Source organism: Sceloporus occidentalis, unplaced genomic scaffold, assembly GCF_023333645.1.
Source record: "Sceloporus occidentalis isolate IW3139 unplaced genomic scaffold, rSceOcc1.0.p SCAF_9, whole genome shotgun sequence".
NCBI lineage: Eukaryota > Metazoa > Chordata > Lepidosauria > Squamata > Phrynosomatidae > Sceloporus > Sceloporus occidentalis.
The window spans coordinates 49,472,919-49,497,562 of NW_028316989.1; the positions used below are offsets into that span (position 1 = coordinate 49,472,919).

The window sequence follows — 24,644 nt, forward strand, 5'->3', positions numbered from 1 at the left end:
ACTCCATCCCCAGGCATTTGCTTCCAAATCCAACCACAATCAAACTGAAGGCCCAGGACTGGCTGAGAGTTGCCAGAATTGTATGCACAAAGCACCAGCAGAGAAGGGGGGAACGCAGGGCAGACCCCTCATGCCTGTTCCTCTTCCTCGATGCTGTGCCATCCTACTGAGAATTACTGTGGAGAGACACAAGCACCAGGTGAGCAGAGATCCTGATAGCAGTTGAGGCAGAGCATCTAATAGGACTCCTGCCCATTTGCTCTTGAGGCTGCACACAAATACATTCACAGGGAGGGAGGAATGAGGGGGCTGCCCTCTATCCTATTTGCACCCCACTTAACTAGCACTGCTTGAGCCGGCACACTCAGGCACAATGCTGGGCACACTGCTGTCAGAGAAAACCCATCCTTGGCTCTTCCCTCCTGCCCCGCCAACCACCAACCTTGCAAAAGAACTGCCTGTCTCTCGAACATACTGCAACTCCACAGGCTTGCTTCTTGGTCAGGGGCGCCACCATAAGGCAAAGCCAGGAGACACCATCATTTTTTAAAAGTGGTTTTCTCAAAGCCTGTGGACAAAATGCAGGAAGGAGGAGAAGCCACTAGAAATACCTCTCCACCCTCCCACCCATAATTAATTCTAAGGCTTGAGTTCGAAACCTGCCAGCAAAGCCTGGACTTATCAGTACAAACTGCCCCTGAGAATGTGCCCTTAGCTGGCTGAGCAGATTGTTTGTCCTGGGCTCAGGAGAGTCGTCTTTGGTGAGGGAGGAAAAGACAGACGTGAAAAACACTGGGAAAATGGTAAGGTGTTTATTTGTTTAAGTACAGATATCATGGCACTGGGCACAGATAATTCCTCCATAGGCCAGAGAAGCACAGCCGTAGACACTCACTCAGCATGTTTAAGTACAGATATCATGGCACTGGGCACAGATAATTCCTCCATAGGCCAGAGAAGCACAGCCGTAGACAATCACTCAGCATGTTAGGAGATGCAGCAAAGAGAAAAGGCATCCCAAGGGAGACAAATCCAGAGAGAAGCCCAAGTTGTTCAGTGGCTGTGGCGCAGCATCCTTGTGGAAGGCTCACTCAGTCCTCCTGGAGGGGGAAAAAGGGGCCAGTTACTCCACAGATGGCCTCCCACCTTGGGCTCTGGGAACAGGCCCTGAACACACAAGAACACGTGTATGTCTCCATTGCCTGCCTCATCCAGCCCCAAGCACTCTGGATCAGGGACAGCCCAGCCCCCACCAGAGGCCAGGCACTCAGCTTATGGGGCCCACATACCCACTCATCCCCATTGGCACCATCCCCATCCTCTCGTGGTGCGTCAAAGGGCTCCCTGCGATCCTTGCAAGCCAAGATGCTCTCCGTCCAGGATGCCCCAGCCTGCCGGTCACCAGAGAAGTTGCACTTGGTCAGAGTCCCTGCTTCCAGCTTGGCCAGTGAGACTAGAAGGGCAAAAGGAAGCATTTTAAGCCAGTGTGGGATGGGTGAGGATCCCATCAGTCGACCAAAAACAGCCAGTTGGGGGCAGAAGCAGGGCCAGCTCTGCCTGGAGCACTCACAGACAAAGGGTCCATCTCCCAGGGTCCTGAGACGGACAGTTGTCCCTGCTTCCAGCTCCAGCATCTCACTCTCAGGCAGCCAGAAGGCCACAGTCTGGGAAGGAGCATAAGGCCGGGTCATCTTCTCCAGCTCTGGCACAGCCGCCAAGCATTCCAGCTCCTCCAGGGACAGCCGGTCAGTGGGCCCCTTGGCTTCCACTCCTGCCAACCACCGCCACCAAAGAGGCAGAGGGAGAAATGAATTGGAGTGGGAGCAATGAGCACAATGTTCGCGCACGCACACACCAACAGAGATGCACTCCCAACTTTCCTGCAAGACACCAGCAGGGAACTCTGAACCAAGGACTATGGAGCATCTACCAATTGCCTCCCACATTTCAGGATCGAGCCACAATGTCTGCTAGGAAAGTAAATAGGAAAATGGCAATTATGGGGCACGTGAGGGGGCAACTTTGAGGGTTGAATTATACCTCCTCTTTCTCTGGAGTGACTAATGCTTTTTTCCTGTTCCCTTCTTAGAATCTGAGAATTGCCAGAAGAATTGCAGCTTGCAGGAGATGTGCGCTCTCTGTCCTCACACACCTTGCCACCTACTTTATTGGGCTGCAGTACAGACTACTAAGATAAAGCAGACAATGGCTGCATCCACATCACAGCAATAACCCAGTTTGAGATGGTTTTAACTGCCCTGGCTTAGTGTGATGGAACTCTTGGAATGTGAGTTTGTTGTGGCCCCAGGGGAAGGGCAGTTAAAGCGGTCTTAAACTGGGTTATTGCTGCAGTGTGGATGCTGCCAAAGTGCTCTGAACACACTAGTGGATGCTTACAAATGCTCTTGGTGGTTACAGAGCCTCAAAAAAGGGGCGGTGGTGGAGGTCACGCTCATCCTCAAGAAGGCCAGCCCCTAAGTTGAGGTACCCCAGTGGGATCCCCAAGACACAGGGCAACTCCCTGTCCCTGTTTGGGGGCACAGGATTGGCACCAGGCCAAGGAGAGTCTGATGGGGGACAGAGAATAAGACTCACGGTAGGAGGCCGGGAGGAAGCCTGTGCTCACTTTCTGGGTTTCACTGAAGTTGGGCTCCACCTCATTCCCTTTGGGGTCAAACCTGCGGCGGTGGATCGTCCGTGGCTTGACATACAGCACAAAGTAACGTTCCTGGAGGAGGAAAGCGAGGAAGGAAACCTACTCACTCTCAGAGGCACCAAAGAGGCTGAAGAGGGTGCAAGATGCCACCTCCCATTGCGCAAGTAACTCTGCTGGGAACACGCATGTGGATGTAAAGCACCTGAGGATCCTGCCGTCCACCCGCCCCTCCTGTTGCCCCCTGCCCTTGTGACCCTGGAGGAGGGAGGGAGAGGCCAGCCCTCACCTGCCCTGAGCCCTGGAGTCCTTCTTTTGGGGAATCTCACCTTCCTGCCGGAGGCATCCCAGATGAAGTGCCGGGAGACGTCCAGGAGCTCTCCCTCCACAATCACGCCATTCCCCCTGCAGAGGGGAAAAGCCAGAGACAGGGATGGGGTCACCACAGGGACTGGGCATTCCTGCACGGCAGAAGGAGGGGCTTTGAGGCTGATGGCCCTTCCTGGGGACCCTTCCAACGCTAGGATTTGATGACGCTGTGAAAACTGATGTGGAAATAGATTGGCCAGCCTTGAAAGTGCTGTATCCACACTGGAGAAATAAGCTGGTTTAACTATTTCTGGCTCAAGGCTATGGAATTCTGGGAGTTGGAGTATGCTGTGGGGCCCAGAGTGGAGCTCTGCTTTGGGCTGACAATAGATAGCCTTGAGCCAGGATGCTGAAAAGAGGTGCCAAGCCGGGTTCTCTCTCTAGTGTGGCTGCAGCCCTGAGCGAATGTCCTCTGCCCAAAGGCCTGTTTCTCCTGGCTCTGGACCAGTGACCAGTCCCTGCTGGACAAATGGCCTTCGCTTGACCTCTGACTCTGCTCCCTCCTTTTATTTCCCAGGAGAGAGAAAACTCCAGGCACCTGGAGCCCAGTCCTCAGAAAGAAATGGGAATGACTCTCAGAGACCCCAAGAAGGGCCCTGGTCCAGCCAACCCCTTGATTCTTCCATGCAGGAACTCTCAGCCAAAGCCTCTGCTTAAAGGCCTGCAAGGAGGGAGACTCCGCAGCCCCTGCTGCTGGGTGCCTCTGCTTCAGGCAGCCCTGCTGCCAGGGGTTTCCTCGCCATGGCCGTCCTCTGAGCCCAGGGGGTCTACAAGGCCAAACCGGGGCCCGAACCTTGGCCTCCAGAGCCAGCATGGCCCAGGGCTCCAAGCCCTGCCTTGCAGAACAGCAGCCGGGGCCATCGCGTGACCTTCCCTCGGGGCCATGCCATGGCATTTCGTGAGAGACGGAGGGCATGCCACAGAAAGCAGTCTCAGTCTGCATTGATTCTGCGCTGGGATCCCGGGGCTTTCCTTTCATTTCGGGAGGCATTTAGCCTTCTCCTTTGGGGCCTCCAGCGGACTACAGCTCCCAGGATTCCCAAGCGCTGAGGCAGGGCTGCCAAGGCGGGTCCTCACTCTGCACTCTGCACATGCTCAGAGGCCCCCCAGGCGCGCGCACCGCTGCCAGGCTCCCGGTTCCCAGCGCCCTCCTTCCAGGCGCTCGGTGTGGACCTCCGCCTTGGTCCGCCTCAGGCAGCGCGGGTCGTAGAGGCGGCTCATGGCGGCCTGTGCCTGCTTCCTGCTGCCCACTACTGCGCCTGCGCAACAGCTCCCAGTCTGTGTGAGAGAACTAAGGCACTGGCTCCGACCCTCACAGAACTTCGGCCTAGTGCGCAGGCGCAGTAGTGGGCAGGAAGCGCTGAGGGAGCCGCCGAGGAGGCGGGGAGGGGAGGGGAGAGAGCGGCGATTGGCTGGCGCAGAGCCGCCACTCCGCCCGGCGCCGTCGCTGGTTGGCTGAGCCGCTCTGAGAGAGGCCACGCCCAGCTCTTCGTGCCTGAGAGGAAAAAAGGCGGGAGGGCGCAGGACGCTTATTGGCACATGTAGGCGTATGCAAATGAGCCTCCCTCGCGGGGGCGTGTCCTCCTCCTCCTCCTCCTCCACGACGCCCCTGCGAGGGAGGCCGCGGCCTTCTCCTCCTGTCAGAATTATCACTCTTCTTCTTCGTATTATTAATAATTGTTGTTGCTGTTGTTGTTGTTATTATTATTATTATTATTATTATTATAAGAGGTTGAGGTAATGCTTTTTGGGCTGCAGGGCCCACTCAGCTGGGGGATTCTGGGAGCTGCAGCACAAGGAACCGACGCCCAGCGGCTGCTGTGGTTTTGAGGCATTCTGGGAGCTGTAAAAAGTAACTTCTCCCAGATAAATAACCCAGTTTGACACCGCTTTAACTCTTTTCTGGCTCAAAGGCTATGGAATTCTGGGAGTTGGAGTTTGTTGTGGGCCTGGAGCAGAGCAGAGCTCCGCTGTGGGCCCCACAACAAACTCCAACTCCCAGAATTCCATAGCCTTTGAGCCAGGATGCTGAAAAGCCGTACCAAACTGGGTTATTTAAAATCTTTGTTGTTGTTCCTCAATTAAAAGTTTTAAGTGAGTCTTCTTCAGTATACTGATATACCTGTGTATATATATGTGTGTGTGTGTGTGTGTGTATATATATATATATATATGACTATAAGTCGACCTGAGGGCAGGTTTTGGGGCCAGAATTATGGATTTTGATACAACCCTCGGATAAGTCGAGGGTAAAACCTAGGGACCTGCAGCGAAGGATGAAGCAAAGGAAAGCAATGCCAGAGAACCTACAAAATGATGGCAGGCATCATGGCTTTGCGAAGGCCAAGGCTTTCATGGCTGGCATCCCTCGGTTTGGGTGGGGTTTTTGGGGGGTTCTGTGGCCCTGTTCTAGAAGAGCTCATTCCTGGCGTTTTGCCAGCATCAAAGTCTGCAGATGCCAGATGCCACAGACGCTGGCGAAACGTCAGGAAGAAGCTCTGCTAGAACATGGCCACAGAACCCCCCCAAAACCCCACCCAAACCTATGGATGCCGGCCATGAAAGCCTTGGCCTTCACAAAGTGTCATGGTTTTGGCTCACCCCAAAGACTGGATGGAAGAGAGAGCAGCACTGATTGCACTCAGCTGGCCTAGGAGGGGTGTGGTGCCAGTCTTTCGGCTCACGTTTCTAGGCTTATCCATGGGGATACCCAGCAACTGTTCCAAAAAACAAATCTTGGCTTGGGTTGTATCTATCTTGGGACAAATCAGTGGGGATCTTGTTCTCAGTGTTTCCTTCCCTTCTCTGTGCAGAGGCCATCGGAAGCACAGCACCTTCTTTGCACCTCTCCAGCCGGGTCTCTTGGAGGGATCGAGGCTGGTGGCCTTCCGGGGAAGAGACGGCACATCCAGCAACCGGCCAAAGGGCTCCGCCTGAGCGCTCAGGAGTGGACGTCCAGAGACAGTAAGTAAACCACACAGGGACATAAAATGCTTCAGGCTCCCCTGGGCCTTGCTTCGTTCTGGTTTGCAGCTGTGCAGGAAAGTTCTCAAAGGGGTTCTGGTAGGTGGAAGGCTCACTTAGGGCCAGGACACACTGCAGAAATAATCCAGTTTCAGGCTGCTTTAACTGACCTGGCTCAATGCTAGAGAATCCTGGGGGTTGTAGTTTATTGTGGCGCCAGAGCTCTCTGACAGAGAAGGCTAAACGTCTCACAAAACTACAGTTCCCAGGATTCCCTAGCATTGAGGCAGGGCAGTTAAAGCAGTCTCAAACCAGATTATTTCTGCACTGTGTTTTTGACCTTAAAAACATTTCACCGTAGCTATTAGAAAAGTCAGTTTGGGAGTTAGAAAGTTCTGGAAACACAAAAGAGGACTCAGGGATGCTGGAGATGGGAAAGGCCTGGAAATGCTAAAGGAAGCATAATGCCGCAATGTTTGTGGTGCAAGTGCCCTCCCAATCCAAGAACTACTTAATTCCCTCTTCTGTTATTACAGACACTTTGCTAACATCCTCCCAAACCAGGGCTTGGACTCCAGGGGCAGCACTGGAACCCACTCATTGAATCTTCAGTGACAGCCCCCCTAGCATTGCTTTTAGAGGCTGCGCTCAGGACAATGCATTGGTTGTTTATTAAGGTGGTGGTGGTGGTTGGCATGTGTTTTTCTGGCCTGTCACTCTGCTAGGGCCTTAGAGACTAAAACTGACAAGATCTGAGGGTGGGGCTTAGAGAAGGCACTAAGCTTTCCCCCATTTTTCCCCTTATTGGAGTGGCAATAAAGTCCCTTTCCAGGATTATTCTGACCAACATCAGTTTAACCCCCCCCCATCCCATTGCCCTGGCAGAGCCCAACACAAAACCATATTATGATACCAGACTCAAAAGTGGCATGTGTGTCATAGGTGACTGCCCATCTCCCTGTGTCCACTTTTGGCCACAGCAGAGGCCTCTTTCCCTCTCCTCTGCAGTTGCCCTGAGGCAGCTTCACTGGTGAAATAAGGCAAGGAAGGATAACCAACACAGTAGAAGCCAGTACCAAGATCATTGGGGATTGTGACAGTCGTAACCCTAAGCCAAAGCTAACATGATGAGAGGGTCCTCAGAGAGAAATGGGGAGTCTTGCATTTAGGGTACAAAAAGCACTAATGCAGCATGGGCCTGGCTTGGCAGAAAGGCAAGTGAAAAGGACTAAAGGGTCTTAGGAGGTTGTGGTCTTAATGAGCTGGGAGTGTCTGGACCTGTGAGGAATGGCTGAGAGGCTGCTTGGGGATGTTCAACCTGGAGAAGAATGAGGCGTGATGGCAGCTTTCAGGTATGGGAATTCCTCTGACCAAGTCTTTTTATTCTTGACAGCCCTCCTTTTCTTCCTTGCTTCTGTCTAGCTAGGAGGGTTTTTTAGCAGCATTGGCATCAGGGGGATGGTTAAGGAAGGCTGGAAGGAGACAGACTTTTATCAGGTTGCCTTAAAAAAATGCAGTAAAGCTTCAATTGACCATCAGCCGCTTCATCATGGCACACTCGGGAGGGCTGTGATGTTGGCTTCCCAGTGGAAGAAGGATGCAAGCCTGTATGGGTGCAAGCGGTTTGCTAAATTATGAGTGGGAAAAGAAGAGGCTTATTCCACATTTCATAGTCAGGCTTGGACATGTCCAATGGCAGCAGGTTCAGCCAGAGCAGGAGAGCTCTATGTGATGAGGGACACTGCCTGCCCTGGCCTAGATGAGCCTGGGTCTGCTCCACAGTGGCCCGCCATGTGGGCCCCCTTGAGCCAGGAGGAGGCTGCCGGTCAGAGCTGGCCTGGCCTGACCATTGCTCTTCTTGCCCTCTGCATGTCCAGGAGGCAGCGGCATTGAGGCCCGGCTTGATTCACTTGAGAGCTTGGTTCACTCTCCATTCAAGGCAGAGCAAGGAGGGTGAGGGGGGCAAGCAGTTCTTGGGTTTTTTACAGGGAATGGGGGAAGGAGCATGCAAAGAAAACTTGGCCAGGGCTGGAGAGAGAGAGGAAGCAAGGGAACAAAAGCAAGATAAAAGCGCTTGCCACTGCCATTCTCCCTCCTCTGCGCCTGCTTTCCTTCCTTCCTTCCTTCCTTCCTTCCTTCCTTCCTTCCTTCCTCCCTCCCCCCCTCCCTTCCTTCCTTTCTTTCTCTCTCTCTCCCCCTTTTCTCAGAGCTGAGTTAGGAGGGGCTGTTTTGCATCCCTTCACGTCAGCCCTGCCTCATTCCCTTCTTCCTTCCTGCTAGAGAGAGAAAAAAGAGAAAGGGAACTGCGAAGGGGGGGGGGGGGTGGAGAGAGAGAAAGAAAGAAAGAGAAGGAGAGGGAGAGAGAGAGAGAGAAGCAGCCAGCGAAGAGCAGCAGCGGCTGGATGGGCAGCAGGAGCAGAACCCAGACCACCAGCAGCAGCAGCAGCCTTGGGAGGAGAGGAGGAGAGAGCCGACCCGGCTCTGACTGCCTGCCCACTTGCATGCTTCCTCCTCCTCCTCTGGCGAAGTAGGGTTGCCCGCCCCCGTTGCCAAGCCTCCTTCCTCGGGACTCCCAGGGTGAGTTCGCCTGCGCCCCAGCCGGCTGAGCTTGGTGGAACTGAACCAAGCCCCTCCGTGCACCTCTGCCCCGCTACTTCTTGAGCGAGAGAAGGGTGCTGGGGTCAGGGCCAGAGAAGAGGGGTTGCAAGAAGCCCCCAAGATCTTGCCCGGGTGGTGGGCTACTTGCCTCTCCACTGGCACTGCCTCTCCTCCATCCCAGCTCCTGTTGCCAGGGGGAGAAAGGGAGTGAGAGAAAAGAGTGATGGCGTCTGCAGAAGAAGGGGAAGAGAGAAGGAAAGAGGGAGGGGGGAGGGAAGGGAGAGAGAAGGAGGGAAGGGAGGAAGGAAGGAAGAAGGCAGGCAGGGAGGGAGGTGCACATAGCCTGACTCCTGCTGCAGCTCTGTCTTGCAGCACGTGAGAGCGCACACTCGAGGACACTGTTCCTGCCTTGCTGCCTCAGCTTTTGGGCTGCAACTTTCCCTTCCACCCTCCTATCTGCTTGCCTGTCTTGGTGTGCAAAGTTTGGCTTTGGCAGGGGATAAGGCAAGGAGGGAACATGGTATGGAACTGACCCCCATTGGACTGGCTGCTTGGAGTCATCTGGTGGGTTACCTGTTGCTGCCTCTCTCCGCGACTGTGCTCTCACACTGCCCTGGCCAAGCAATGTGCCTGGTGGGTTTGGTTTCCCTCCTGCTTTTCCTCCTCCTCCTCACCCTCACCATCACGGCTGTAATGAACTTTTCTTATAGCAATTATTGGCCAGAGGGGATTGGGATGGAAGGGAGGGAGGGCAGGCAGGCAGACAGGCAGGCAAGCTAGTCTCTTGCAGCCTGATCCAGGACTTGTTGGTTGATGGGAGAGTAAGCCCTGAAAAGCCCAGCATGCTGGTGCTTCTTGCAAGGATGCCACTGATATCTGTGGCACCAGCCTTGCAGAGACCCACAGCGCTGGTGTGTTGCTGCCCTCTTTCAGCTATCTCTGGCAATGTGGAGCTCTTCTCTCTATCACTGAAGGAGCTGGGAAAGCCTGGTTGGGCCACTTTGGACAGAGCACTTTGCTCTTTGGAACATCAAAAGCTGATGCCCGCTTCTCCAGTGTTATCAAAAATGTAACCCTTTTTGTTGTTTTGGTTGGTTTGCTTTCCATCCTTTCTCACTTAATGTCAACAGAAGAAAAGAAATAATGGGAAGAGAGGAAAAGCCTAGGAGAAACTGGGCTCGTTAGCTGAGTTGTGGCATCTTGGCTGCCTGGTGTTGCTCCCTCCTGCTGTCTTGATGTCTGAGGCCTCATTCCATCTTGGCTTACTTTCTAGGTCTTGAAATGCTTTGACTTATTGCCCCCAGGATCTGCTCTTGCAGAGTGGGTTGGTCTCTACTATTACTATACATCTTGGCTATCTTCCCTTCCTGCCCATTGTCCACCTTCCCCCCCCCCCCCCACCTGCCCAAAGTACCTGGAAAAAGGTAGCCCTCATCTGTACCCAGGGAGGCCGATTTGCAAAAAGTAACAGATGATGGAGATTTTGCGGGGTAACCTGTCCAGTGATAATGGCATTTAAAAATCTGGTGTGGTAGACAATGGAGGCTTCTTAAAGAAAGACATCAGTTGTTCATGTGCCTTCCTTGGCTGAAGTGGTGGGTTTTCCTCTGTTGTATTTGACTGAGTGGACACTGCAAATTCATCTTCCCGTGAATGTTGTTGCACATAAGCCTTCGACTTCACGTTGTTGCACTTAATTGTCAAGTGTGCACTGAGAGTGATGATCCTCTGGTCTGCCCCAGATGGATCACAGCAAACAGATGAGGCAGGGAGGACTGCTTGTTCACCTTGACCAAAGGTATAACTCTGCTCTGTCTGGCAATAGATCAGACAGAGATGCACCTTTGAATCAACCTGGCTTTCAAGTTCCCATCTGCTCTTTGGAATAGCATCTGTAACTCTTTAAGCTCCATTTATGCAGCCGTAAAAAGGCTGTCTGAGGAAGATGGAGCATCCTCCTTGGCACAGTTTGAGAGGAAAAATCTGACAAGGGTGGGTGTCTTATTACAGGTGAGAAGTGCCTCCCCCCCCCCCCGAAAAGATTAGTTCTACTAGATAAAGATGGTCCGCTAAGACCAGAATTCCTATTTGCTACAGATGATTTATCAGCTGTTGTGTTTATTTTGATAATATTGGTGATAGTATATAGTCTTTTATCTCAATAATCCTTTGCTCCATAACCAAGGTGAGGCTGAAGGGACATGACAGGTGTCACCCTCAAGAGGCCACTCAGGTGGGGTCTGCCTGTGTGAAATAATCTGCTCTTGCATAGATCGGCAACAGGCTGAAAAGTGACATCCTTAGGAGATGCACCCACAGTGGCAAAAAGTAGTGCACGGTTCACCCAAAAGCATACACTCACAAGCAACTTTTCCTCTTCTTTCCTCTAAAGTACACCCTCCTTCTGTAGAGCCTTATAACTGAAGAGTGTTTGCAATGTTTTTGCATATGGGAAAGAACAGAGGATATTGCAAATTCACCGGAGACTTGAAATGTTTTATCTTTGCCTCTAAGGGCTGCAAACTATCTTGGCTTAAGAAATGACTTGAAGGCATGCAACAATAACAATAACCAGGTTAATCAGAAAGAGGGGCAAGGGGATGTTTAGGCTCCAGGCACTAGAATGGATTGACATGGGAGGAGGGGATCGGAGGTGACACTTGAAGGTCCAAGAGGAGGGAAGCTGCCAAGTAGCAAGAAATATAGAAGCAGTATGGAGAGGTGTGTGTTCTTGCTTGCCTAAAACAGTATGGCTGTTGGGCAGCTATGGGAGCCTGAGAGAAAGGATATGTTTAGAAGGGAGCTCCCAATCAAAAACATTGAGAAACTGCCTGCTGGAGAAGGGAAAGATGGCATTCAGTTGTAAAGTGGGTCCACAAAGAGTAGACCTGGTTTCCTCCAGCTTTTCTCTTGTAGCAAAACAGTGGGTAAAAGAGATGGTTGGTGGTTATAGAGATGGCATGCGGTGGTCCCAGTTTAGAGAAAGGGGTTGCTTTACTGAAAGGCTTAAGAAGAATGCCTTACCTTAATATCCTTATGCCGAGTTCGCTCAAGGGGGTATTACACTTTTTGTTAATCTTTGAAGCATTTGTACCCTTAGGTCCATGCTTTGGACAAAGGTGAAAACTTTATTAACTAGCATGTGAGACTTGTAGCAGAAATTATCTGGGATTTAATAATAATAATAATAATAATAATAATAATAATAATACAAGTTAAATCTCTAATAACTAGAAAACAGTGTCATAGGTTGCTTTCCCGGTAAATGATCTAGAGTTCTTTCTGTCCATCTGAGCATGGAAGTGGAGCAGCAGCAACAGCCGCTGCTCTTCCGTTCCTTGTGACCCTCCCCAGGTGATCCAAGGCAGGAACAGAGCAGGAAGGAAGGAGGGCTGGAATTACAGAAGGAAGAGGGTTGGCTTGTTCTAATTTTATCTTTCCTGTTTCGGTCTGCCTGTAACATCATTAGGGGGAGGGGGTGCACATAGACACATACACACAGGTGTGTGTGTGTGTACTGCTCAGCATGTGTTCTCTAATATTTGGAAGTATTGCTGTATATACTCATGTATAAGTCTAGAAATTTAGGTTAAAAATTGACCCCCAAAAAACTGAGTCAACTTATCCACGGGTCAATGTAAGTACTGTACTTTAAATCACACACACACACATACACACACACACACACACATACACACCAGCTCCTGGTGAAAGACAAGAGTTTAATCTGCCTTGGAAGTACTGACACCCTTCTACTCTCTCATCCATCCAGCCTTTAGTATGAGCACAAATAGTTATGCCTGATGGAATTTTGTAAGTTTGTTGGCATTGTTTTCCTTTGCTTTTTCATTTACATCCTTCATTTACATCCTTCATGCCCCTAAGTTTTACCGCTGACTTATCTATGGATCATATCAAAATCCATAATTTTGGCCCCAAAATCTGCCCTCGACTTATACATGAGGTCAGCTGGTATATACGGTATTTGTCTCTTTACAGATACATTTCCTGTCCCTTTTTATTAGGTATAATTGCCTTTCTGTGGCATAGCCATTACATCTTTTTGCCCTGGGAATATTTGCAGCCATTTTCTTTTAGAGTTTCCTCTAAGGAAGTGTGAAGAGTTCCTCTCTGTGTGTCTGTGTGTGTACCCTGTCCCCATTCCTTGGCAATGTCTGGAGTCAATGTGGAGGGTAGTGGGATCATTCCTCTCCCAGGATCCAGTGTGCCAGCTATTCTATGGTTCCTTTTAAAACTCAGTTATGTAGTTAAGCATAAGAATTGAGATGGCCAGGTGTCCCAACAAAAATCCCCTGTTGTTCAGGCTATGAGAATGAACATTAAAATGACAAATAGGATATGGTATAAACACCTGTAAAGAGATGCATATTGGGATGGACGGACAGGCACACACAAAAGCCAAGTTTCACATTTATAGTAATGGGATTCTAAGCTGGCAGCAACTGGCCAAGAAAGGGAACATAGGGGTATAGCAGAGTTGGATGAAAATGTTGTCAACACAATGTGTGACAGTTGTTTTGAAAAAGGCTGATTCTGTGCTGGGCATAAATTGAAAAGGAACTGAAAGTAAAACCGTAACTGTCATATATGCTTCCCTTTTACAATCCCATATTGCTGCCACATCATGAACACTCTGGTGCCTGAAGAAGGAGGCTGCAGGGCTGGAAAAAGGGAAGAGGATGACCAATATGATCGAAGGGCTGGAGCAACTTCCCTGTGAGCAAAGATTACAGACAGCGTTTGGGCTAGTGAAAGGAGATGCTGTGGAAGTGAATAAAATTATGCATGGTGTGAAGAAAGTGAATAGGGAATTCTCTCTCTCACACACACACACATGCACGCGTGTATATAATATTAGAATCCAGGATCGTAAACTGAAAATGACTGATGGAGGTAGGTGGGCAGATAAAAAGGACTTCTTCACACAGCAGATTGTGTGGAACTCACTTCACAAGGTGTAATGATGGAGAGATTAGAAGGAGATTGGACCAGTTCATCAAGGATAGGTCGTCATAAGTACCCCTTCAGTACTGTAGAGAGTGTGCCTCTGGATGTCCATGGCTGGGAACATAAGCAGGAGGATGTGGCAGCCCAACTCCTGGGTTTCTCAGAGGCAACAAGCTGGACAGTGTAGGAACAGAATGCTGGACTCTGTGGGCCTTATTTGTTGGTCACTTGCATTTCGGGGTTCTTTGTGTGGAACAGGGAAGTGATAGTTGCCTTACCTCTCTATTCCTGGAAGCCTCCCATGGCAGGTGGGTGCTAGATGCTTTGCACTGGGTGTGTGCAAAACCCTTTGGCCATGCCATCAGGGGGAGAGGCCACTGGATGCTGAGAACTGTTGACCTCTACCTTAAACGACATAGTAGGTGTCTTTTAACGAATGTCAGAGATGGATTGTTCTGCCCAGATACGCAGCTAGTGTTATGGCTGCTCCCATTGTCCCAGCCCCTGTTATTCCAGGAGTCCTATTTGCCTATCCATTGAAATATTCCCTGAAAAAAGCCAAGTTGACTGCAGAAGGGAGTCCAAAGTGAGGATGTAGTCTCTGCTTCTAACAGACTGTGGACCCAGTGTTGCTTTTCAGTGTTCATGGACATGATCCCAGAGCATCCCATGTGGCTCCATGAAAAGAAGGGCCCCAGTCTGTGCAGAAGCTGCTGGAGTGGAGGAAGGCTTTGCTGCCTTTGTTGACAAAGAGCAGCCATTGACAGCTGTGCTTAGAGGTCCTGGAGAGACCTCATTTTCTCTCTAGTACAAGGAGCATCTCAGTTGTAGTGAGAGAAGAGGTTGCCACAAAATAGCTGAGGAACACTGTACATGCTGGAAATTATGTTGGGTAAATTTACATGATGCTGTTTAACCCAACGAATGGTTTTTGATTTCATTTTAAAATAGGAAAAGAATCTTTGGTTGATGATTGCTCTGCAAGTGTTGCCCCACTTTGACTTACAATAGCCACTGTTGATGTGAAGTCGAAAGCTTTCATGGCCGGCATCCATAGGTTTTTGTGGGGTTTTCGGGCTATGTGGCCGTGTTCTAGAAGAGTTTATTCCTGATGTTTCGCCAGCATCTGTGGCTGGCATCTTCGCTGGTTAAACATCAGGAATAAACTCTTCTAGAACATGGCCACATAGCCTGAAAACCCCACAAAAATGCCACTGTTTATATTTTTTCTGGCCCCTTCGACCACATTCTGACACTGCTGCCCCTACGCTGCCTGAGGCGCTGGTGCTGGGTGTCTCATAAGCTGTTTCCCTTGAAGGAGAGCCCTCCAGCATTGACCATAACCAAAGAACCAACACTCTGCATCCATGATACTAAGCCCAAAGTGTTGGGGAGCGGTCCCAAAGGATTTGAGCTGCTCTGAATGCTTGAGGGTTTGTTAAACTTTTGTTGTTGTTCACAATGTGAGCCCTTTGAGGGGTGGGCAGAGGGCCTTCTGTCCCCTTCTCCTCCTCCTCCACCCCAAAACATAGATGCACCTGCTGCACCATATTCTGTGGGTTGGGGATCCAGCAGGAAGTTGGCAGCTCTCTCGCTCTGTGCTCCTGGGATGGATGTGGCTCACATCATTCTTGGGGTGCTTACTTTTACCTTCCAGCAGTTGCCCAACCATTTGTAAAGAGAAAGTGTTTTCTTTCAATCTGTAGGATGTTTTGTTTGTTAAATCAGAAGCTTCCCTCTTAGAACATGTTTGTTTTCTGTTGGAGGTCTGTGTGATTTTTATTTAGACAGAGGTTTGTTGAAAGTGGCTCCACCAGCTTTGGTCAGATTCATTTTCCACTAGGTTGAGAATTAACTCTCCTTCTTGCCCTCGCTCCTTTCTTCCTCCTCCACTAGAAGAAAGAGGGAGAATATAAAAAAGAAAAAGGGGGTTTTGGTGGGGGTTTTAAAAAATAAAAAGCCGTTGTGGCCATGATTGGCACAGTCTGTGAATCAGGGGTCATTTTGTGTAGCTGTTTCCTTTCAAGCGTTCTCTCTGTCTCTCTTTTCTCCCTTCCGCGCACATTCTATTCAGGCTAGAAGCCATTCTCTCCTTTCAAAGCCTTCCTGCCTTTCTCTCTCTCTTCCCCCCTCCTTTATTCTTCATCTCTTTTCATTCTGTTTCTCTCCACCCCCTTGAGGCTCTTTTTTCCCTTTCCTTCTTCCTCTATTCGGTTCCCTTTTTTGTTGCCTCTTCTTAAATAGTGTTTCTATTTTCAGAGAGGACAGGGAACATGTAGGAAGAGAAGTCATTTCAGCAAGGAGGAACTTGAAAGTCTTTCTCCATTCGCTTCAGCAGAAGTAGTTGTCTTTTTTCTAGCAAGAGAACAGGGGAGTTTTTTGAGGGGGTCCTTGTAGGACAGCAGCTCTGATGTCTTCTTGTTCTTGTTCCTGGGATGCCCACAGACAGCACCATCCATTTGCCCCCTCCTCAAGGCTACTGACCAGGCTCATTTCTGGAAAGACCCCTTTGCTTTGTTGCCTCTGTCTGCACTATGGCTTCAGTTGGAGCAGTTGCTCTATGCCTGGAGAGCAGCTCCCATTAAAGTACTGTGCTGCCTTCAGGATGGATCAGTTTTTCCTGGGGTTCCCAAGAATTTCAAGGGAGAATGGGGGTAACTTCAGCAGGGAGCTCAGGGGCTGTAGGTACTGGGCATCTAAGCAGTCTCTCTTTCAAGCAGGGAATGTTTCCATGCAAACCTTCAGTAAATGCCACACCAATGTCATTCTCACTGCCCTTTGCAATAATAGAATTTCTCTTATTATGGTGATAACATATCGCTTTGGGCAGAGAGTTAGGAGCTTGCATTTCTAATGAAGGAGGGTCTGGCTTGCAGAAGGCAGGTCAGGTGAGTGGTCAGTTGTGCACTGGGCCCTGGCTGCTCTCCTGGTCCCACCGACCTCTCCCCAAGGGTAGCATCGAGCAACCTAAATGCTTGTTCTTCTGGTGGCTGAACTTGGGCACACCTTCGAGGAGGTGCATAGTTCCTCTTCAGAAGTCCATGTCAGTGATGTCTAATAGCAAAAACATTGGCACAGAGAGCTTCACCTGTAGCCAGGTGGGATAGGAATACATCCCACATGGGAATACATGCTTTTATCCCCTTTTGTGTGCATACACACCCATCAGCCACACTTGTTTGGTGTATTCCTAATTTGCCTCCCTGTTAGGGGAAAGAGGAGTGGGAAAAGAGAAAGAGCGCATGCTGGACAAGAAGCACATAGACAGGGCTTGTTGAGTAGGCATGGGTTTTCCACTTTTCAGACAACCCTTGACAATTGCCTACAGTGCTTCAACATGGGACTTACAAGTGGTAGCAGGAGTGGGCAGCTCTGTTACTTGATGCTGGAGGGGCAGCGGTGGAAATGGAAGCACCTGGCTAACTGGTGGCATCATTAGCAGCAGTACTGAGGGGCATCTTTTGGCGATGTGCATCCTTGTTGCTAGGAAGTCACCTGCCGTAGAGATGCAAGTGTTAAATGAACCTGGCCTGTAGGAGGGGAAGATGGTCAACTTTGGAGGAGGAGAGAACTCTATCGGAAGGGAGGCACCTTTCCCCCATCCCATTTAGCTTATGAGACAGTGGGCTGTCGGCACATGTGTGTGTGAGAGGCAGCATAGGTGGCAGGCCCTGAGATTTCACTTGGAGCCAGTTGGGAAAGGCTGCCTGCGTGGAGAATGGCCTGGACCCTTCTAGGCATTTTGGCCCCCCATTCTGGCTGCTACGAAGGCTGGGGGTTTAAGAGGACTCTGCTGTTCTGGCACAGAAGGGCATCCCTAACTCTGATTCACCTGCAAATAGTGATAGGACCTTAGAGGAGATGAAAGGAGGAAAGCAGGAAGGGAGATAAAGATGGGTGGGTGGGGGGCGCTGGAATACAGAAGGAGATCAGGAGATTGATGAAAGAGAAAAGGGAGAGATAAGAGAGGCAGCAGGACCAAACCACCAGGCTGAGAGGAGCGTTGCTAGGGAAACGGAAAGAATGAGGGAGCCAGCCAGAGAAGGAGAGAAGAAGCAAGACTGAGAAATAGAGGGAATGAAAAGGAGGGAGGGAAGGAGGGCAGAGAGACTAGGGGGAGGAAAGGAAAGGCTGAGGGGATGTTCCCCCACAGTAGCTGTGGCCATTCTCCTGGGTAGGCTCCCAGGTGGGGCCCTGGCTCCGTGGGGCTGCTTGGATGGGGCCAGGGTGTTTGGAATACCTGCCTCCTATTGGGGGGACAGGGGGAGGTCCTGGCCCTTTCTTTCAGCTTGGTTTTATGCCCTACCTAACTGTAGCTGCATTTGGTGGGATGTTTTCAGGCCCCGCAGCCCTGGTTCCCCTGCCGGCCTTTGTAGGGTGTGAATGGGAGCAGAGGCCAAAGGAGGCAAGGCTGTTCTCTCCTGCACAGGCAAGAAGGCACCCTTTGCCCTCCCCTCTGCACCAGCTTGGGCATAGAAATGGGTCAAGCACCAGACCTGGCTGCAACTTCTGCTTTTGCCTGGGCGGCCTGGTGGGGCAGAGTCCTGCGCTCCTCCTCTCAGCCTCCAGCACCAGCAGCTACCTCCTTCCTTCTTTCTCCTTCCTCCTTCCCCCCTTCCATTCCCTTCCCCTCCCCACCTCTTTCCTGCCTCTCCCCCTCCTCTTTGTCTTGGCTGCTGCTGCTCCCTCCCCCACCTTGCACTGCTTCTGCTTACCTCCCTTTATCCTCTTCCCCCTCTTTCCTTTTCTTTCTTTCTTTCCCTCCCTCCCTCCCTCCCTCCCTCCCTGACATCCCTCTTGTTGGCACCCACTGTCCTCACCCTGAGCAACTAGGACTCTGTCTTCAGCTCTGGCTCATGGCTTCCTAAAGGGTCAGAAGTAGGAAATTCTGACTTGGTTCTTCTGCTCTGAACCCAAGTAGCCCCCTCCCCTCTCTCTCTCTCTCTCTCTCTCTATCTATCTATCTATCTATCTATCTATCTATCTATCTATCTGTTTCATGTCAGGACTATTGGCCTGGCTGTTTCATGTCAGGACTATTGGCCTGGCTCTCCTGGGAGAGGGAAAGGGGCAGGGGCTGCCTCTGGGTATAAGGTGGGCAGGGGTGAGGAGGGGAGGACTTGGTTGGCAAGCAAGGGCTCTGGGGCAGACACAGCTTCTGTAGGGCATGGCTGTCTGGTTCCTGCCTGGCAATGGATGGAGGCCACTGGCCTTCGGGGTCTCTCTAGTGCTTCTCTCTGGTGTAGATACCAGTGTCCCAGCTTTATTTGGTGCCCCCACTCCTCTCATCTGTCTTGTCACCATCTCCACAAGAAAGGGAGAAGCTTTGTTCCTTTGAGGAGGAGTGGAATCTCACCTGGACAGGGGGCCTCCCCACAGCACCACTGTTTCTCTGTTACAAAGGGGCTCTACGTCAGGGCCATTTTCAGAACAGACATATCCCCAGCACTCTCACCCACAAAACCTCAGTGTCAGCCAGACAAGGTAGAGAAAGTTTGCCTCGTGCCTCTTATGCCCCTGACTTAAATTCAGAGTCCAAAAATGGAGGAAAGGGGGCTCTGCTCTCCCCAGTCTTTCTCACAAGCACCTCTCAAGGGAGAAATCTGGCATGTGCAAAACAGCCCACTTTGTGTACCACCTGCTTTTTGTTCCCTATCAATGGGAAGGAGCTTGGGTCCCATTCCGTGCTCCTTGTTGGATGGGGGGAATCCCTCCCCTGAACCAGGTTGGTTGTTAATAGCTGTTCTAGAAAGGAATTCCCTTCAGGAAAGAAGCAGTCTGTGCTGCTCCCTTGAGAGAGTTCATCTTCCTTGGTTGGCTTTCACACACGTTCCCTGTACTCCTTTCGTTCTCTTTCCTTTCACCTCCAGGATTATTCTGGCCATTTTCTGATCCTCTGCTTCAGTTGCCGATTTGGGGACATGTGACATATTTTTGCATAACTTTCTTCACTTTCATATGGCCTGTCCTCCAGTTTTAAGCTCGTCACACACTGCTAGGTCTACCTTAGTCCTTCGACTTCCCAGTAGAATTGCTCGCCCTGCTTGAAAGCTGCCAATATGTACCCTCTAGTTTTATAATAAACCATATTTCATTAATCCTAATGAGTGGCTCCAGTCTGTATGTGTTACTCCTCCATCTGAAAGAAGCCAGTATCATGGCAACTGTTGGTTTTCAGCTCCAGCCCGTGGCTCTCGCTTTAAACCCCTTGCTATATGTTATCTTGGCCTGTGTGTGCTCTTAGGCCCAGTGGCAATGCTGCACAGAGGCCTTGGCCATCTAGGTGGATGTCCCTGCCATTCTCTGCTCCTGGCCTCAGAGGAGCATCACCTCTTTCACCAAATCTGTGACTGTCAGGCAGGAGCCCTTTTTTCTGTTCCCAGGTAGGAAGTCTTCTGTGTTGTAGGAATGTTGTTTCCCCTTGAGCTGTGGGAGATCCTCCAAACTGAAGATCCTTTTGATCAGGCTGTATGAAAGTACAGGCAGGTTTATCCTGAATAATTCTGCTTTTGTCATGCATGTGAAGTGGTTCAAATCTATGAAGAACACTGATGTCCTGAACTCGCATGCTCCCATGCCTCAGTCTGTCTTAAACACAAACACATACACACCTCAATAGCCACTTCTGAGATTGCACCACATGAGAATGCTCCCATGCATTCAGTTCTGCGGTACTTTTCAAGGACCAAAGTCTCTCTTTAGAACTACACTGAAGCCTCTTTTTCAAATCCTGGTCACTCTAGGGTCCAAAAGACACTGCAAAAATAATCCAGTTTCTGCTTTAACTGCCCTGGCTCAGTTCTAGGGAATCCTAAGGATTGTAGTATATTGTAGCACCAGAGCTCTCTGACGGTAAAGGCTAAATGTTTCACAAAACTACAGTTCCCAGAATTCTCTGGCATTGATCCAGAGCAGTTCAAGTGGTCTCAAATTGGATTATTTCTGCAGTGTGTTTTGGACCTTGGACTGCTTGATGAGATAGAACTCCCTCTTTCTCTTTCTCTTTCCCTTTTTCTCTCACCGCAGCTTTGGTGCTTGCCTATTGGGGATAGTGCAGGTCTTTCAGCTCTCTTGGCTCAAGGCCCCTGCGTGAGAAAAGGAATAATGGCTTCTCTTTCTCTGTCCCTTCCTTGCAGACATTGACACTGCACTTGATGGTGTGAGGCATGGATCGTTTTGCCAGCTCTGGGACACAGACAGAGGCAGTGGTGGTGCTCTCTCTGGCCCAAGCGGCAGTCCTGGGCTTGGTCTCAGAAAATGAGTTCTTTGGGGCCACAGTCAGTCCTGGAGGCTTCTTCTCAAACTTTGCAAGCAAACTTGACAACAAAGCAGCAACAGCAGCAGCTCCACTGAAGCAGCAGCCAGAGAGCAGCCATCCTCTGGAAAATGGAAGCCATGGCCAGGCAGGGACCCCTGAGGAAGAGGAGGGGCTAGAGGCGGAGGCTTCCTTTGGGAGACATGCCCGGAGGAGGAAGCGGCCCCCTGTGAGGCTGGTGCCAAAGGTAAAGCACGAGAAAGGAGAAGCTGAGCAGGAAGAGGAGGGCAGGTACGAGATGTGCGTTCCAAGCGAAGACCATGAAGAACAACTGGATGCCCAGCCCGCAGGCCCAGAGGCACCGGCCTGTGAGCAGATGGTCCAGACCAGCGCCACCAAGATGATTGACCTCAGTACCTTCAGCAGGAAGCCCCGGCGCCTCCGGCACCTGCGGAGGCTCGGGCCAGAAGAGCTATCCTTGGCTGGGTATGAGGAGAGGCTCCCCAGCCCCCAGCAGGCCAGCCGGAACAATGTACAGCTGGATAGGATGGAGGAACCCCCCTTCCCCAGGGACTGTGGCTTCCAGGCTCTTCGTCTGCCGCCCCCGCCCCCTACTCTGAGCCAAGTGGAGCACCAGGTGGCAGGCTCTCACCCACAGCAGGGCAAGCGCGAGGTGGGCTTCATGTGGCAGGAGCCCCTGGACTTCGAGGCTGAGAACCACGGTGAGCAGAGTAAGAAGATGCAACTGGACCGCCTGGATATTAATGTGCAGATTGATGACTCGTACCTGGTGGAGAAGCGGTGGCAGTGCCGCCTCTGCGAGAAGTCCTACACCTCCAAGTACAACCTGGTGACGCACATTCTGGGCCACAATGGCATCAAGCCCCACTCGTGCCCCCACTGCGGGAAGCTCTTTAAACAGCCCAGCCACCTGCAGACCCACCTCCTCACCCACCAGGGCACACGGCCCCACAAGTGCCAGGTGTGCCACAAAGCCTTCACCCAGACCAGCCATCTCAAGCGCCACATGCTCCTCCATTCGGACATCAAGCCTTACAGCTGCCGCTTCTGCGGCCGTGGCTTCGCCTACCCCAGCGAGCTCAAGGCCCATGAGGGGAAGCATGAGAGTGGCCGCTGCCATGTCTGCGTGGAATGTGGCCTGGACTTCTCCACACTTACCCAGCTCAAGCGCCACCTGGGCACCCACCAGGGGCCCACGCTCTACCCATGCCCAGAGTGCAGCAAGTCGTTCCACTACCGCAGCCAGCTCCAGAACCACCTGCTCAAGCACCAGAACGTGCGCCCCTTCGTCTGCACCGAGTGCGGGATGGAGTTCAGCCAGATCCACCACCTCAAGCAGCATGCCCTGACCCACAAGGTAGGCCCCACTGGGACACAGGGGGTTCAGCCCACCCGTGGGGCCCTGTGGTGGCAGGCAACCTCCCCACCTCCAGCAGTGTTTGTGAACATGCCAAAAGGGGGGCTGTGTGTTTGTGTGGACCCTGTGACCTACAGCCCAAGTGGGGTGGGTGAGCCTTCAGAGGTCCTTGGACTGAACCCCACATCTGCCCTCCAGCCTGTATAGCCAGGTGTGAGAGATGGTGGGAGTTGCAGTCCACTCACCTCTGCCTTTGCCCAAGGACTACCTCCTTGTGGGCTCACTGATGTTTCCAGAAGTGCCACTCTTCCCCGTCACTAGGCAGCCTGGCCTCTGCCTATTCCTTTGGGCCATGAGTGACCAATGGCTTTTCAAGGGAGGTGCCAGGCAGGCAGGCATGATGCTTCTCTTTCCAATACTCTGAAGCGCCCCAATGCTCCAGAGGTGGAATTGCCAAGGACATTCAGGGACTGACCTCCACTGTTCACCTGCTGCTCCTTTCAGGGTGTGAAAGAGTTCAAGTGTGAAGTTTGTGGGCGGGAGTTTACACTGCAGGCAAACATGAAGCGGCACATGCTGATCCACACCAGCGTCCGCCCCTACCAGTGCCACATCTGCTTCAAGACCTTTGTGCAGAAGCAGACACTGAAGACCCACATGATTGTCCACTCACCAGTCAAGCCCTTCAAGTGCAAGGTACAGCTGGGCAGGTGATGCTGGGTGGGCAGGGGCTGCAGGTAGCCCCCGGGAACTGGCATGGCAGGGGGAGCAAAGGGGTCAAAAGATGGGGTCTGGGGCATGTTTGGATATGTTGTACTGAGGCCCTGCGTTATCCATCCCCTGAAGTCTCCCTTGATTGTTCCAGCTACATAGGCTGGTGCAGAGCCCGAGAGTGGCTTTGTCAAGGCTCGAGCAGAGCTGGGACCAGAGCAACTGCCACCCTTGGCAGATTTAAGCAGGCCAGTCTGTCCGCTGACCAGCCTCCTTCCCTCCCAGGTGTGTGGGAAGTCCTTCAACCGCATGTACAACCTGCTGGGCCACATGCATCTCCACGCGGGCAGCAAGCCCTTCAAATGCCCTTATTGTTCCAGCAAGTTCAACCTGAAGGGCAACCTCAGTAGGCACATGAAGGTCAAGCATGGTGTGATGGACATCAACTTGGACAGCCAAGGTAGGCAGCCAAGGTAGGCGGGAGAAAGATGCAAGTCTGACCCCCATCCAGGAGCCTTCAGGAAAGGCCTGCGGCCTCCTCTTGCCCAAAGGCGAGACGGCAGCGCCCTCTGCAGGCCGCCTGGAGCCTTGTTGAGGGATTGGGGTGCTGGGGCTGAAAACTCCTGGCTTTTATTACCAAGCGGCTGGCTGCTCAGTTTCTCCTATCTTGTCCCCTAGATCCCATGCTGGAACTGGCAGGCAGTGATCATGCAGAGCTGGACGGACAGCAGGAGATGGAGGACTATGAGGAGGACAATTCGTACAACTACAGGGTGGTGGGTAGTGCCACGGATGCCTCTGCCTTGGCAGAGCAAGCCATGAAGGAAATGGCCTATTACAACATGTTGTAGCGAGAAGGAGGAAAAAAAGACAGGTATCTTCCCTGCCCTTCCACAAAGGTCTAGTGTGGCAGAAGAAACCAAGAGCAGTCCTTGAGCTTCAGAAGGTGCGGCTTGAATGGGTTGCTCTGGCCCGTTTAGCCCTGCGAGACACCTGTGGAAGTTTCGTCCCATCACTGCCTCTCTCAGCTCCACTCCACTGGGCTGGTCCCACTTTCCCCACCAGCCTTGAAGGGCCAGAAGCTCCCCTTGCCTTACTCTACCTCCTGCAGAACCTGGCAAAGGAGACAGTGGTGACAACTGACCAGGAGCAACCTCTCCAGAGCAGGAGTCCTCAGGGCGGCTCTGCCACTGGTCCTGGGCTGTCCTTATTGCAGGGTCTGACTGGAGCAGCTCCTGACACAAGCTACCTCTGCCCTTTACCAAAAGAAGAAAGGTCCAGGGCAGGGGCGGCTGTGGAACCACAGCAGGGAAGGGCAAAGCATGCCCTTCCAGGTGTTGCTGGACTGCCCCTCCCATCATCCCTCGCCACCATCAGGGCAAAGTTGGGTCCAACAACATCAGGAGGGCCACCGCTGTGCCCAGACCTGCCCTAGAGAGCCCCTTGCCAACCTTCCTGGCAGAGAGGTAGAGAGCAGCCCTGTTAAATTATTCTGTGACTTCTTTCACAAAGTGGATTGTACCACTTGTGCATAGATCTACTGTGTTTATTTTCATGTTCTGACGATGTTCAGCAATAAATAAATATCCTTTGACAGAAGAAGGACCGCTTGGCTGGTTGCTCCTGGAGCAAAAGGACAGGGCGGATTGAGGAGGTGGAAGGCATCCTGATGCCAGCTGGGCTCTTTTTCTCTGGGAATTAGAGCTGCTCCGCTTAGAACCAGCTGCTGCCACACCAGTCACAGAGCA

General features: G+C 51.7%; 2 protein-coding genes across 5 annotated transcripts; one reads left to right on the forward strand and one right to left on the reverse strand.

Annotated features, from left to right (window-relative positions):
- Positions 1-607: 607 nt before the first annotated feature.
- LOC149307530 (arpin-like) lies at positions 608-4,316 on the reverse strand. Its single transcript, XM_089539408.1, has 6 exons — positions 4,143-4,316; positions 2,983-3,058; positions 2,596-2,728; positions 1,571-1,771; positions 1,290-1,453; positions 608-1,100 (listed from the first exon to the last, which is right to left on the reverse strand). The coding sequence occupies exons 1-6, from the start codon at positions 4,241-4,243 to the stop codon at positions 1,092-1,094; spliced, it is 684 nt and encodes a 227-aa protein (XP_089395534.1). The 5' UTR covers positions 4,244-4,316; the 3' UTR covers positions 608-1,091.
- Positions 4,317-4,579: 263 nt separating this feature from the next.
- LOC149307531 (zinc finger protein 710-like) lies at positions 4,580-24,557 on the forward strand. 4 transcript variants are annotated; one of them, XM_089539404.1, is made up of 6 exons: positions 4,580-4,661; positions 5,836-5,986; positions 20,689-22,185; positions 22,690-22,881; positions 23,182-23,356; positions 23,575-24,557. In XM_089539404.1, the coding sequence occupies exons 3-6, from the start codon at positions 20,719-20,721 to the stop codon at positions 23,745-23,747; spliced, it is 2,007 nt and encodes a 668-aa protein (XP_089395530.1). In that variant the 5' UTR covers positions 4,580-4,661; positions 5,836-5,986; positions 20,689-20,718; the 3' UTR covers positions 23,748-24,557. The 4 variants fall into 4 exon arrangements, with proteins under 4 accessions (XP_089395530.1, XP_089395529.1, XP_089395532.1 ...); XM_089539403.1 differs by lacking the exon at positions 4,580-4,661 and having other exon boundaries at positions 5,653-5,986; XM_089539406.1 differs by lacking the exon at positions 4,580-4,661 and having other exon boundaries at positions 5,653-5,986; positions 23,182-23,369; positions 23,575-23,697.
- The last annotated feature ends 87 nt before the right edge of the window (positions 24,558-24,644 follow it).

Coding starts and splice junctions, on each gene's coding strand:
- LOC149307530 (XM_089539408.1), bottom strand. CDS start 4,243: ATGAGCCGCCTCTACGACCCGCGCTGCCTGAGGCGGACCAAGGCGGAG. Junction 2,729..2,982: donor GGGATGCCTCCGGCAGGAAG/GTGAGATTCCCC, acceptor TTCCTCCTCCAG/GAACGTTACTTTGTGCTGTA. Junction 1,454..1,570: donor GGGAGATGGACCCTTTGTCT/GTGAGTGCTCCA, acceptor TTGCCCTTCTAG/TCTCACTGGCCAAGCTGGAA.
- LOC149307531 (XM_089539404.1), top strand. CDS start 20,719: ATGGATCGTTTTGCCAGCTCTGGGACACAGACAGAGGCAGTGGTGGTG. Junction 22,882..23,181: donor TCAAGCCCTTCAAGTGCAAG/GTACAGCTGGGC, acceptor CTTCCCTCCCAG/GTGTGTGGGAAGTCCTTCAA. Junction 23,357..23,574: donor CATCAACTTGGACAGCCAAG/GTAGGCAGCCAA, acceptor CTTGTCCCCTAG/ATCCCATGCTGGAACTGGCA.